At 32.1% G+C, this 14,430-nt stretch overlaps 1 protein-coding gene across 1 annotated transcript in view; it reads right to left on the reverse strand.

Moving 5' to 3' along the window:
* The window catches only part of LOC129219203 (tripeptidyl-peptidase 2-like), a 299,058-nt gene that overhangs the window by 162,640 nt on the left and 121,988 nt on the right, over nucleotides 1-14,430 (reverse strand). Inside the window, exon 16 of the mRNA XM_054853529.1 lies at nucleotides 87-163. Within this exon, the coding sequence (XP_054709504.1) occupies nucleotides 87-163 (77 nt within the window). The remainder of the gene's footprint in view (nucleotides 1-86; nucleotides 164-14,430) is intronic.

Raw genomic sequence — 14,430 nt, forward strand, 5'->3', positions numbered from 1 at the left:
AACAAGAAAAAAAAACATTTCCTTTCAAAACTGAAACACATTTCCAATAGATTAATGTGTATTTTACTAAAATTCAAAGTACTTACTTTCTGCTTATTAAGACTGTAACAGGAAAGTGAAATACTGGACCCTTTTCAATACAAGCACTATCAAAACCTTTGATCTGCAAGAAAAGCTTTGAGAATCAGAAAAACATAAGTAGAATAAACATGTCTTTAATTGCATGAATACACACTAGTGCACAAAACTGTCAATCTTGTAAAAGAAATAAAGTACAAAATTTTATTATTTTGAAACATTTTTTGAAAAACAAACCAAATTTTTATAGTTAAGTAAAAAAAAATAATAATAATATCCATACTTTTACTTTAAAACATTGTAAACAGCATAAGTAGGACACTCAGCTCAAACAATCAGAACATAAGTATTGGGTGAGTGCAAAAGTTTGTGCGGAGTTGCAATAGATGGCGTTAGAACGGGCGTAACGTGTTGTCATTAATACCACTTCTTCTACGTAATTGGAAGGAATTGGCATTGGAAAGGTGACGTGTGCAGCTTTCATTCCAACCAAATTAATTTGTGCAGATACAAACTGCTTTGAGAAAGATTACTTTTAAAATGAGTGTTAATAAAGTGCATTTACGGTATGTTATGCTTTACGAGTTTCGGAAGGGAATAAACGTTGCAGCAGCCGTAAAAAACACTCAAGACGTTTATCAAGATCAAGCACCAGCTAAACGAACTGTGGAAAAATGGTTTGCAACATTTCGTTGCGGAGATTTTGAGCTGGAAGACGAGCCACGCTCAGGTCGACCTTCCGACATTGATGACGACGTTTTGCGGTCTTTAGTTCAGAATACTCCACGAATTTCAACAGAGGAAGTTCCTAAAGCATTTAACGTTGACCGATCAACCGCTTTTCGGCGTTTAAAAAAATCGGATTTGATTTAAAGCTCGATAGATGGGTGCCTCATTCGTTGACCGAGAGCAACAAAATCCAGCGAATTTTTGCTGCAGTATCTTTACTCGGGCGGCTCAAAATCGAGTCGTTTTTGGATCGATTAGTGACGGGCGATGAAAAATGGGACCTGTACAACAACGTTCAGCGCAAACGAACATGGAAACAGGCAGGTGAACATGGTGACGCAATGGCAAAGGCCAGTTTGCACCCGATGAAGGTGATGCTCTGTGTTTGGTGGGATTGCAAGGGTATAATTTATTTTGAGTTTCTCCCCGCCGGCCAAACGATTGATTTGGACAAGTACTGTCGTCAATTAACTAATCTGAACCGAGAAATCAAACAGAAACGTCCGAGTTTGTCAAATCGCAAAGGCGTAGTTTTTCATCAAGATAACGCTAGACCACACGTTTCAAGACAGACGCTACGCAAACTGAACAGCCTGAAATGGGATGTCCTAACTTATCCACCGTATTCTCCTGATATCGCACCATCGGATTATCACTTATTCCGGTCATTTCAAAATCATTTAAATGGAAAAAAACTTGACTCTTTGAATGCCTTACAAAACGTCGTGTCTTCGTTCTTCCAATCTAAACCACGCAGTTTTTATGATCGAGGCATCCGTATGCTGCCAGAACGTTGGAAGAAGATTATAGACAACGATGGAGAATATATCATCGATTGAATAAAGAGTTTTACTTGCCTAATCACTGTATGACTTTCTTTCAGAAACTCCGCACGAACTTTTGCACTCACCCAATAAATAGTTATTTATTAGAGCTCTCTAAACAACAAAAATAAAACTTTAAAAATGTAAAAACTACATCAAAATGCTTCCTTATTTACTCATTTAAGATATCTAGAGCCTCTCTTAGAACAATTGCACAACTCAGTAGAACATTTTCTTGAAACCTGAAATTCCTCAAAAAACAAACTTTCAGAGGATTTTAATTGGAAAAGCTTGTAATAACAATTTACTGAATATTTCAACATATTCAAGGGACTAATTTTATGCTAATTTCTCTCACACAATATTTTGTTCTCTCGACAAAACTTTGTTGCACATTGCTTGTTGTCACATCTAGTAGTTGCAATGTGAGACCAAAAATACCCAACTGGTATCTAGTATTTTTGAAACTCAGTACATGAGTACAAGTGTTATTCTTCAAAAAAAGGTACAAAAATTTAATTGTTTTTAGAGTCATTTATTAGTTTTATTTAAAAAAATATATTACATATAATATAATGAACTTTTATGTTATGAACAAATATGATATATAGGATGCCCATCCTAATTGTGGTTCAATAGTTAATTTCTAAACCGTTAGAGATAAGCATATAGTTTCAATTGGAAAAAAATCCTTATATTAAGTAAAAACTTAAAATTAATAAAATTTTTGTCAAAAAATGAAATTTTGAAAAATTTAAAAATCTAACTTTTTATAAAGTCTCCCAGTCTCAGCAATTATATTTAGTAAAATATTCTTGACACGCTAACATTTTAAACTAAAAAAAAATCACTCTTCTGCTACAAAAATTGACCGAGTCAATAAGTTTTGAAAAATCACGATTTTCAAAGATTTTATGATGACAACAAGATAGCTCTTAAGGTAGGGGTTCTCAAACTTTTTTCGACTCACAGCACTTTGAAGAATTAGAATTTTCTCATGCTACGCTAGTACATCTCTATCCTTATCTCCATAGCGTCATTAGGTATGCCTAAGTGCGCCAAATAAGGGCACCCTAAGGTTCAAAACCTAATAAAGTAGACCCTCATTTTACTCGGATTTGATTATACGCGATTTAAGATTTGACAGCTTAATTTCAATTTATGAGGGTGAGTTTTGATTTTATGCTGATGCGACGTTGCAAACAGATAAAAAGTTGTGTACAATCAAAAGTTTTCACATTGAAAATTTTGAGTCATTCCTTGACAAAGGCAAATCATCTTTTTGATTTCTTAGCAAAGGAAGACCCCATCATGGAAGTGACATCAGTGATCATGGATGAGTTAAGGCCCCGCAAATAACTGCAGAGAAAAATAATGCGTGACAAAAGAAAATTCATATATTCTTACGCACATTGCGCATATCGTCGCATTAGAGCAACACTAAGACATCTAATCCCAGGAATAATACTAAGATATCTTACTGTTGCTCTGAGACGATGATATATATCAAAATAAGTACACATTAAACTTATTACACATTTATCTATCACTAGAATGAAGTATTTTTATTATTTATGGAACCTAAGCCCAAATTTAACACTTTTATTACTAAGTTTTTATTTACTTGGTTTTGATTTGCAAGGCATTTTCTTAGAATGTAAACCTAGCGTAAAACTCCTTTTTCCTTCATGATTGAATTGCTACAGCTTTTGCATTCATAAGATGACTCACAAAAAGTAAGAAAAAATAAAACCAAGTGAACATTTAAATTTCACTTCTGTTTTCTGCAGTTTTAGCAAGAAAAAACGATTTAGTATTATTAGGAACATGGGTTCTAATAACGAAAACTCGGGGCAAAGATTACTTTACACAGATAAAACACCAAAAAGTACTAAACTAAAACCAAAAAGTATCAAACTAAAACAAATTGAGTATTTAAAATCAAAATACAGTAAAACCTGTCCATAACAATATTGTTGGGGTTGGGACCTAAAAAAAATTGTTATAGACATGTTATCGTTATAGACAGTTTGAACATTTATGTAGAAATTTACACCTACGTATCATACTAGCAGTACCCGCATAACGATGCCCATGCTAATTTAAAGGAAGTTTGTTGAATTACAAAAAATCTCTCAACCCACCTTCTGATGTGAAATAATCAGTTTTCTTCAACTAAAATACATACACAACTTTTTAAAAAAAAACCTATTAAAGTATCTTTGAAATTTAAAACTATTCACAAAAACACATAAAAAACTTAACAGTAGCTTTAAAACTCAAACTAATCCATTAACTGTATAGTTCATCCCTTGACGCCCCAAACAACCATGCTATGGTAACCCTGCCCTTTAGCGAATGATTTCTTCAACTAAAATACATACACAACTTTTTAAAAAAAACCTATTAAAGTATCTTTGAAATTTAAAACTATTCACAAAAACACATAAAAAACTTAACAGTAGCTTTAAAACTCAAACTAATCCATTAACTGTATAGTTCATCCCTTGACGCCCCAAACAACCATGCTATGGTAACCCTGCCCTTTAACGAATGATTTCTTCAACTAAAATACATACACAACTTTTTAAAAAAAACCTATTAAAGTATCTTTGAAATTTAAAACTATTCACAAAAACACATAAAAAACTTAACAGTAGCTTTAAAACTCAAACTAATCCATTAACTGTATAGTTCATCCCTTGACGCCCCAAACAACCATGCTATGGTAACCCTGCCCTTTAGCGAATGAAGCGGGTTTTTTCTGCAATTTAAAATGTTTCGTCAAATAAACAATACTATAATAAAAACGTTATAAAGAACAATCACAATTGAGGAATACGACAAATCAAATTATTTTTACTTAGATAAGTAACTATCTTCAACTATAAGAGCAAAAATAAACATTGAAGAAATAAGGAAAATAAAACACAATAGAAAATTCTTACAAAATCAAATTATGCACCTGAATATCGATAAAAAAAACGCATTCAAAAATCAGTTTGCTGACCACAACAGTCCCATAGTAGCGTAGCACCCTGTCTATGAGTTAACTTACCCCGCCATCAATAAGGAATACATAGAACTAAACAAATAATTGAACATTTAATTTGTAATTACAAATATTTCAGTCAATCTGATTTTTTTTAAAAAATACCTACAGCCCTTCCTCAATAAATTAACTGTTCAACACAAAAAGAATTTTTAGATTCGAACCAGTAGTTCCTGAGATTAGCGTTTTCAAACAAACAAACTCTTCAGCTTTATATTATTAGTATAGATGCATGTAATACATTGAGTTTTATTTATAAAGAAATCTAACTTACTTGTCCCTGTTTAAATTTATATAATTAATGTATGAAAGTACAAGCAGCAACTTAACAATAGGTTTTTTTAATCATTCAGTAATTTTATGCTTTCCTAATGAATTAAATTAAAAATTGTAATAAAAAAATAATGTAAATAAAACATACATATGACAAGAGGACTTTTAAGTTACTATCACCATTAGGAACATCTTTACACTGTAACTGTTTGTTCGATTTTGACATTAAATTGGTCCCTTTCAGTCGTTTTCGTTTGTTTTCCTCTTTACTTAAACAGACTACTCTTTCAATAATTTTTCCTTACATAAAAAAAGTAGATGATTGAAAAAGAAATTCCATATTTTTCCTTGGCATCAACCTGTTTTATCCATAGTCAACAGGATTCCAGTACAGTTTTGCTTCCCCCACCCCCTTGTCCTAAACTCATTTCGTTAGCACTGTGAATCCATCTTTTTTAAAATCAAACTTCAAACATACTGGAAATTAAAAAAAAAAAAAAGAATAAAAAAAGAAGTTATTTGTTATAGTTACAGACAGGTGCATCTGAAATGTGATTATTGCTATAAGCAGGTTGACAATATATTAGACAAACCAGAATTTCGCTGGGACCAAAGAGAATATCATTATAGACAGGTTTATTGTTGTAGACAGAAAATGTTATACACAGGTTTCACTGTATATTAAACCAGAATTGATAACAATAACATAAGAGCGATATATTCTACCGTAAAATGGGGGAACATTGCTCCTGTAGAGATAACATTGCTCCAAAAAGTGCGTAAGTTTTTTTACTGATTTTTGGTCTCGAATTGGCAACTTGCCCACCTGTTTACTGTTACCTTCTACATAGTTGAAAAAAATTCCCCATTTCCAACCACTTTGTCACTGAAATCCTCGAAAATCAGTAAAAAAACTTTGGAGCAATGTTATCCCTACAGGAGCAAGGTTCCCCCATTTTACAGTGCTTAATGTGTAAAACTCAAGATTGCAGATATTATAGCAAACTAAGCTTTGAAATGCTACTAAACACACAGATACGCATAACTTATATTATTTAAACACTTTATAAAGCGTAGTTTTTGTCAACTGAAGGCAAAAGATCGCTGTGAACGTGTAGCTCTTTAACTTTGAAAATTTCTCAGTCCCAAAGTAACCCTGTGAAAAGATGAAAACTTACAATGCACAGGTGACAAAACAAAATTTATAATACCATGGTTACTTCTATATTAATCACTTGCGGCGGTATTTATCCATGTGTATACAGTAGGGTGGGTCGAAAAAATTGAATTTCTTTGGAGCACTTAGCTTTAGTGCGGAAAATTTGCGACTCTCTAACACTCATTACTCTGCAAAATTTTAATACTCTGAGTGAATGTCTTTCACTCCGGCAAGAGGCTTGAATTTCAGAGATTTTTAGAAAAAAAAAAACAAATAAGAGAAAATTTCCAAAATATTCTCAAATCTGTAGAAAAATTAGTTTTAGGGCAGAAAATTTGTGTCTTCCTAACCCTAATGTCAGAGCAAAATTTTATGACTCTGAGTTAATGTCTTCCATTTTGGCAAGAGACTTAAACTTCAGTTAAAATAGCCCAAAAAAATGATTTTTTTTCTTATTGTACATCTATATTGCAAAGGAGAGAAATTAAAAATTTAGAAGGTCTTTAATTAAAATCTAATTGCGTGTAGAAATAAGGTCAATTAGATATCAAAGTATTTATAGAGTTAGAAAATCTCATCGAGAGGTATGAAAAAGATCAGAACTGCTTTGTCATACAGATTTTTATTCATTATGGAAAAAATTACAAAATGGTTTTGAAAGCTTATTTTTTATGCATTATAAAAGTTTGAAGTATGCAGTTGAAGCTTTGTAATTAGAGTTATAGATACATCATGTATTATTGTAATTTGTAATTACTTTTACGCTCAAATGCTGGTATATTGCTGCGTGATTTTAAAACAGCATAAATGTACCTGTCCCTTTTCTCTTGGCCACATACTTGATTTGATGCCTTTAAAACCAGCTTCATGATGCGTTCAACGGTCTCTGTGTGGCAATGAAATTGAATGAACTTCCAGTTTTCGCATGGAACTCCATCAATCAACATATTTCATAGATCATCTGAAGGGAGGTTGTGGAGAACTGGTGGGGATGTAATTTTGCAAGTGTAATTTTCCAGTCTATCAAACCAACATAATCTGCCACCTCAGAGTTAGGCTTTGGGATACGGAATCTGCACACACAGTTTTTATCGGAGATGCACTCGCTCTAGCCTTTAGGATTCTATGAATACCCAGCTCACTGATATCACCTTTTCATCTGTTAGCATACTTAACAGAATGTTTTCTAGAGAAGCAAAGAATGCATTCCGAGCAACAACAGGATCGATTATGTTAAAATACATTTAGTCCAGTCAATGAGTGCTCAAAACAGGGGTGTAGTGTGCATGGAATATGCGATAATTTTTGACTTCAGAATATTGTTAGGGGTAGTTAGTAAGTAAACATACTAAAAGTCCCCAACCCTGGGGGGTGAGCTAAAGGTGGGAGGGAGGGGGGAAGAAAATTTTGGGTTTTTCGAGAAAATGTCAGAAATGGAGGAAAAAATGCGTTTAAAATAAAATTTCAAGCTAAATAAAGTTACTATGAAACTGTTTCTACACATATTTGTCAAATTTTCAATAATATTCTGGGTATATGTTATGAAAAATCGATGATTTTCGGAAAAATTCTCTTTTTGTCAAACATTTACTCCTAGTGCCACGATACCATAAATAAAGTCTTTTTCCGCATGTTGAGTGCTGCCATCTAGTCATACGTTAACAAGTTAACTTTTACATTGTTACAGTTGTCTGCGAAATTAACGAAAAATTATTGACGGAAATTTTGCTGTAACTGTTTTTTGAACACGAAAATTGAGGAAGAAAGCTTTTTCTTTTTTTTTTTGCTAGAATAAAAATAAGGACTCTGCTATAAAAAATATCAAACGTTGTAAATGATCAACAAAAATCCATAACACAATAAGAATTTATTTCTTGATGATTCAAACATTTCTTACTACACTACTCAAAAATTGACATTAGTAATACCCCCCCCCCTTTTTTTTTAGGAAAAGACGGTGGAAATATAAATGAATAAATCAGTTTTACTAAAAAACATAACTTTTAGTAATGTTATGCTTTTATCATGAAAATAAAAAGTTTGACACTTTTACCTGAAAGCGAAAATGAATAAAGTAATAAATATAAAAAGATATAAATTTGCAAAAGCTTGTACGGATGTATTTCGGGGTTACAAGGAACCCTATGTGAGCTTGCGGATTTTAAAACTCTACATCAGTCGATTGTCTCAGCTCACATCTTTTCTGCAATGAAATAATAAAAAAAGTATTCCCCTTGAGTTCAAAACGCGTGCCACGAGTTTTTGCAAATTAATTCTTAAAAAAAAAAAAAAAAAAGAAACAAACTTTTACATGTACACTTTAGTCCTTATTTTCCACTTAACTATTAGTGAGCTGAAAGTGAATGAAAATGTCGCATTGAAAAGAAGAAAAATACCTGAAATGTAACTAAACAAATAAATTTTGCTAAAAAACATAACTTTCAGTAATGTGTCATGAAAAATAAAAAGTTTGAAAATCAGCCTTGAAGCAAAAACGAAAACAAATGAATAAATAAATACAAAATGACAAAACATTGCATAAACTAGTTGGAACGTGTTTCGGGGTTACAAGGAACTCCTTTTTCCTTTCAAAGCAGATGTGAGCTTGAGGATTTAAAAACTTCGCCCCAGTCGATTGTCTGTACATAAATAAGCTAACATCTTTTCTGCATTGAAAAAAGAGCTCCCTATGACTCCAAAACACGTGTCGGCGTGATTTTGCAAATTTATACTTGGGAAAAAAAACATGGTACTTTTGAGTATTTATTTTACACTAAACTATTAGTGAGCTCAAAGAGAATGAAGGAGTGCCACAGTATCGAAAATAAGTAAGAGAAATAATAACACACTGAAAAGAAAAAATGCCTGAAATAAAATTAAACAAATAAGTTTTGCTAAAAAGCATTACGTTCGGATATGCAAATATCATAACGAAGCAAAGTTTGAAAATTTTCTGAAAAGAAAAGCAATTAAGCAAAGTAAAAAAAAAATAATAAAATAAATAAAAATAAATCTACTAAAGCTCTCGGACACGTGTTTCGGAGTTACGAGGAATATTCCCGCTAAAGTAAAGCTCAGCAGAAATGCACTGTGCTGATTGGTCAAAGGGCAATGCGCGCCACGAAACCATAAGGGGGAAAAAATAGCGCAGATAAAACTAATAATACAAAGAAAAAGAAAACATTGTAGGTGATTATTCATTTAAAAACAAAAATAGAAGAAAAACAACGATTTTCAACAATAAACTTCAGGGAAAGGGGGTGTGTTTGGGATACATCGAAGGGAAAAAATATGAATTGCATTGAATGATCTCTTCAGGAATTTTTCAATGATTATGTAAGGTGATTGAAGAAAATGATTTAAATGAAAAGGGAACTCTTGAAACATGTGAAAAGAAAATTGTGTTTTTTGGTTTTCGAATGATGCACAGAGAAGGGAACGGGGAGGGGGAATCAGGCAAAAGGAACTTCAGCTAAACTTACAAAAGAAGGGGGGGGGATCGCTTTTTGGCCACGAGTCTAAATTCATGGGCTCATATCTATTTTGCAAGGAAAAAGCGGTTCCTTGTAACCCCGAAACACGTGCCCGAGAGTTTTAGTAGATTTATGCTTTTTCTCTTACTTTGCTTAATTATTTTTACTTTGCAGAAAATTTTGAAACTTTGCTTCGTTATAATATTTACATGTCTAAAAGTAATACTTATTAGCAAAACTTATTTGTTTAATTATGTTTCAGGCATTTTTTTCATTTCGGTGTGTTATAATTTCTATTATTTATTTTTGATACTGAGGCATTATTTGTGCTCACTGATGGTTTAGTGGAAAATAAGAACATACTAAAAAGTATCAACAAAAGATTTTTTTTTCCAAGTATAAATTGGTAAAAACTCGCTGACACATGTTTGGAAGTCATGGGGGAACTTTTTTATTATTATTTTACTGCAGAAAAGACGTGAGCAGAGACAATGGACTAAGGTAGAGTTTTTTAATCTGCAAGCTGACATTTTTCTTGAAATAAAAAAGGAGTTACTTGTAACCCCGAAACACTTCCATACGAGTTTAGCAAATTTGCTATTTTATATTTAATTCATCCATTTTCTGTTTTGCTTTCAGGAAAAATATCAAACTTTTTATTTTCTATGATATTTTCATTACTAAAAGTTATGCTTTTTAGTAAAACTTAAATGTTCATTTAAATTTTTGCCGTATTTTCCTTATAGGATTATTAATATTAATTTTTGGATCACTGTAGTGAGAAAATTTTGAATTATCATGAAATTAAATTTTGTTGTGCTATTGATTTTTTTTTCTTTTTTTTTTTTTTTTTTTTGATCATTTTACAACGTTTGATAATTTTCATACCTGTGTCATTGTTTTAATTTTAGTCCACGAACAATCTAAAATATAATTGTTTTCATTTTAATGATTTGTTTCAAAAATTTCTAATTGTAAAAGAGAAGTGAAAAGGCAAAAAAAAAAAAAATCCTTTATTTTCATTTTACATTTCTTTTCAATCTCGTTAATCCCCCCTCCAGTCTCCGCTGAAAAAAAAATAATTTGGATCGCAAGCTTTATTTTATCTATTACATCTTTTTAGGGCTCTTCAAATGATCTATACAACTGCATTAAATATCATATTTTTTACATTGCTTTTGTAATGACTTATAAAAATCTCTAACGAACTTGTTCAGTTATCAAATTTCATGATTTTAACAGAATTAATCCCCTCTTCGCTGCAGAAAGGATAAAAAGTTTTCATCCTTAATTAACCACTTTCGTACTCGAAAAATAGTTTTAACAAAATTCCAGTCAATATTTTTTCCGCTAATTTTGCAATCAACTATAATAAGCTAGAACTTAACTTGTTGTTCTATTACTAGATGGCAGCACAAGTGTTTGTCGCGGAAAAAGACTTTATTTATGGTATCGTCTGGTGCCTCTCAAAATCAGTATTCATGAAAATTGTCAATGACAAAGTTGTAGAGCTTTAAATTTCCTTCAGTCTGATATGCTACTTTGTTATATTTTATTCAACCAATCAAAAGTTATAGAATTTCAAACATGCAATGTCATGGCAAAAAATGGAACACTTGCCATTCACAAATTTCAAACCGACTCGAAAGGATCGCACACTTAATCTTTCTTCAATGAATTCGACAATCCTGATGGACAATAAAGAAGTATTTGTGGATTACTACAACTCAAATGATGTTTAAGGGTTGGGGTGTCATAAAATTAGGGTTGGGGGGTCGTAAAATTGTGACTTTGTGACAAGGGGGAGGGAAAGAGTAAGAAGTGTGACATCAAGCATTTTTTAATACGAATGTGTTTATAAAAATTAGTTTATGAAAAGTACTTTGTGACAAATGGGAGGGGTCAAAATGTTGAGAAAAAGCGTAACATCATTTATGAACAGTCCCTGACCATTAAATCGGACGAAGGTTTTCAGAATTACGTTTATGCAGTATGAATTAGCTCCATACCCAATTGCATTATTTAACGAAAATGAACTGAGGAAGTGCAGAAAGCTAGCATTTCCTTAGTAAGAAATTTCTTAGAAGTAATTAATAAGTAAATATACTGAAAGTCCCCGGCGGTGGGGGGGGGGGGGAGTTAAAGGTAAGAAGTGGGAGCGAAATTTTGTGGCTTTCGATTATATCTCGGAAACGGTAGGAAAAATGTGTTCCGAATAAAAGTAAAAGTTAACTAAATTTATTGTGAAATTGTTTTCATACATATATGTCACATTTTCTGTGTTATTTTAGGTACGCGTTCTTGAAAACCAATACTTTTCGAGAGAAAAAAATATCTCGTTCTTTTTCAGCATGGCAACAGGAACTGTGAAAAAAAGTTCCCTGACTTTTCCCTGATTCCCCCGATTAAGTTCACCAAATTTCCCTGATTTACGTTACCAATGATAATGGTTTCCTTTTTTTGCTCCACTTGAAATCCATTGTATGTTGGTATAAAATGCAGTATTTTAAACGTTTTAAGTTGTGTAAAGTTGCTTAACTAAAGATATATTTTAAAAAGATGCTACTTTTTTAATAAAATGGTTTTAAAAAAACATATCAAGTCAAATGTTTTGGGGAAAAAAACCTTACAAAACAGTATATTTTCTACATGGAAAGATTATAGAAAATTTAAAAAAGAAAAAAAAACTTTACTTCCAGTGGTTTACTTCTAGAAACCACGTAGCATAAGAATTTTAAGAAACTATTAAAATTACTCTTTAAAACATATGTGTATTTATGATAGAACTAAAAAGTAATTAATATCATTTTGAACTAAGTTTTCAAACATTATAATAATTGTTGCAAGAATAACAAGTAATAGTGAAAGAACAGAAGTAATGTTGTTATTCTTATATAACTAATTGACATATTTATGCAAAACAGATGAAACCATTTGACATCCATTCATAGGGAGCTTTTCTCTACTCAAGAACATAGGTTTTAATGAATGAATACAGCATTTTAACAATAAAAAAATTAAGATATTTGCTTTAGTACACAAGTTAACTCTATTTCAAATGATTTCAGTATGTAACGAAAAAAACCTTAGATTGCTTTGGTAACAAACAACTTTGAAAAGCAAGAAAAATAAAGAAAAAAAAAAGCAATTAGTCAATTTCAAAATATATAAAAGAAGAATACAACTTGGTTATAAAATTAAAGAATCACTTAAGTCTGAAGAAAACCTTCATAATCTGCGGTGACAACAAATAGTATAACGGCAAAAAACAAAGTTTTTTATTGAAAGTTCAATTTTAGCAATTAAATTAAAAACAGAAAGAAGTAATAACTTTTAAGATTTTATAGTACTAATTCAAAAACCAAAGATTTCTTCTTGAAATCGTGATTACAGTACGCTAATTACTTCGAGACAATAGAATAAAGGCAAAGGAACTGTTGGGCTTAAAAGCCTTTATTCAGTATCTTGGAGCGCTTTTAATTTAATTACAAATGTTAAAGTATTTTTTGAAACTTACCTCCGATATGTTTTTGCCACTCCGCGTCCTGTGTCCCAGTGGCGGATAACAGAAATTGATTCGGGCATGATCGTGCAACATCGGAATCATCCTATGACGTAACACCCGATGGTTGAGATGTTTTTGGCTACTTTGAGCCGAAAGAACGAATAGAAAGATTGTTAAATCACTTAATCAGGAATAGTTGAGATGTATATCTCCAATGCAAAGTAGGGTGTGTCATGGGATGACGTATCGCAGTCATGGAACGTATAAATAGATTGATCGAAATATTTTCAGTGCTCACTTGATTGTTTGTGTTTACTCCCCATTCGCATCTTGCCATTTTTGTTGACCAATCAGGGATTGGTCTTTGACGGTTTGGCAAAAGTGCTTGGTTGTCGTTGATGGAAGTTGCGGCGTGCTCGAGCCGTTGTTGATGCAACGTTTTTGAATTCAAGCAGGGCTTGAGATAAGTTTTACTCAGTGTTAATTGTTGTTTAAAATGTTTTAAATTACTCCCTTTTGTGGAGGGAAAATGTCACCATTGCTGAAGGTGTTTGCGGGAGATTATCAAATGATGTAGCTCATTGCAACTAAGACTAATTCTTAAACTTGGCCTATACCTGGATTGACTTACCAGTGCTCTTATGGTGGAATGGAACTGTCATCAGTTTGAAATCATCGATGTCCTACAGAGTGACCTTCCTGATTGGATTTCCTGGATGTTCCAACTATATTCCCTGAAGGTTCCGGTGGTATTCCAGTGTGTGCACAAGTTGGTGTTCCGGTATATGAAAAGGTTCTTCTAGAACCAAGCAAGCCTATCGGCCAGTGAATGATGGAACAGTTTGATGAATCTACAATTCGATTACGCTTTGTCCAGAATTCTTCAGCAATGTAAACATGCGCATTTAGCGCAGGAAGGTGACATTTTACAATTTTTCTAAGATGTTTCGCGTTTTTCTAAAAGTGTTTGTTTAACAATTTAACTTTGAAATTTCTGTGATAATTGGGGGGTTTTACAATCTAAATTAATTTTGGTATTTAACAAATTTTTCTTGTTGTATACTGTGATATTTTTAATAAATGTTATTTATTTAAATTATTTTGAGTATGTTTTATTTCTTACTGGCAGACTGCACGACTTTTTGATGTTGGGGTTCTGTAAACCTTTTATTTAGTTCTATGAACTTAAGGTAAAGACACATTCCCCAACAGGAGCTAAGGCATTAATGAAGCGCAGGCATTGAATGAATAGGCATTGAAAGCATTAAAGGAAATTTCAAGCTAGGTAAAATAAACAACCTAACAAACACAGAATCAATCTTAGGAAGTAAATCCTA

This window comes from Uloborus diversus, chromosome 3, assembly GCF_026930045.1.
Source record: "Uloborus diversus isolate 005 chromosome 3, Udiv.v.3.1, whole genome shotgun sequence".
Classification (NCBI taxonomy): Eukaryota; Metazoa; Arthropoda; class Arachnida; order Araneae; family Uloboridae; genus Uloborus; species Uloborus diversus.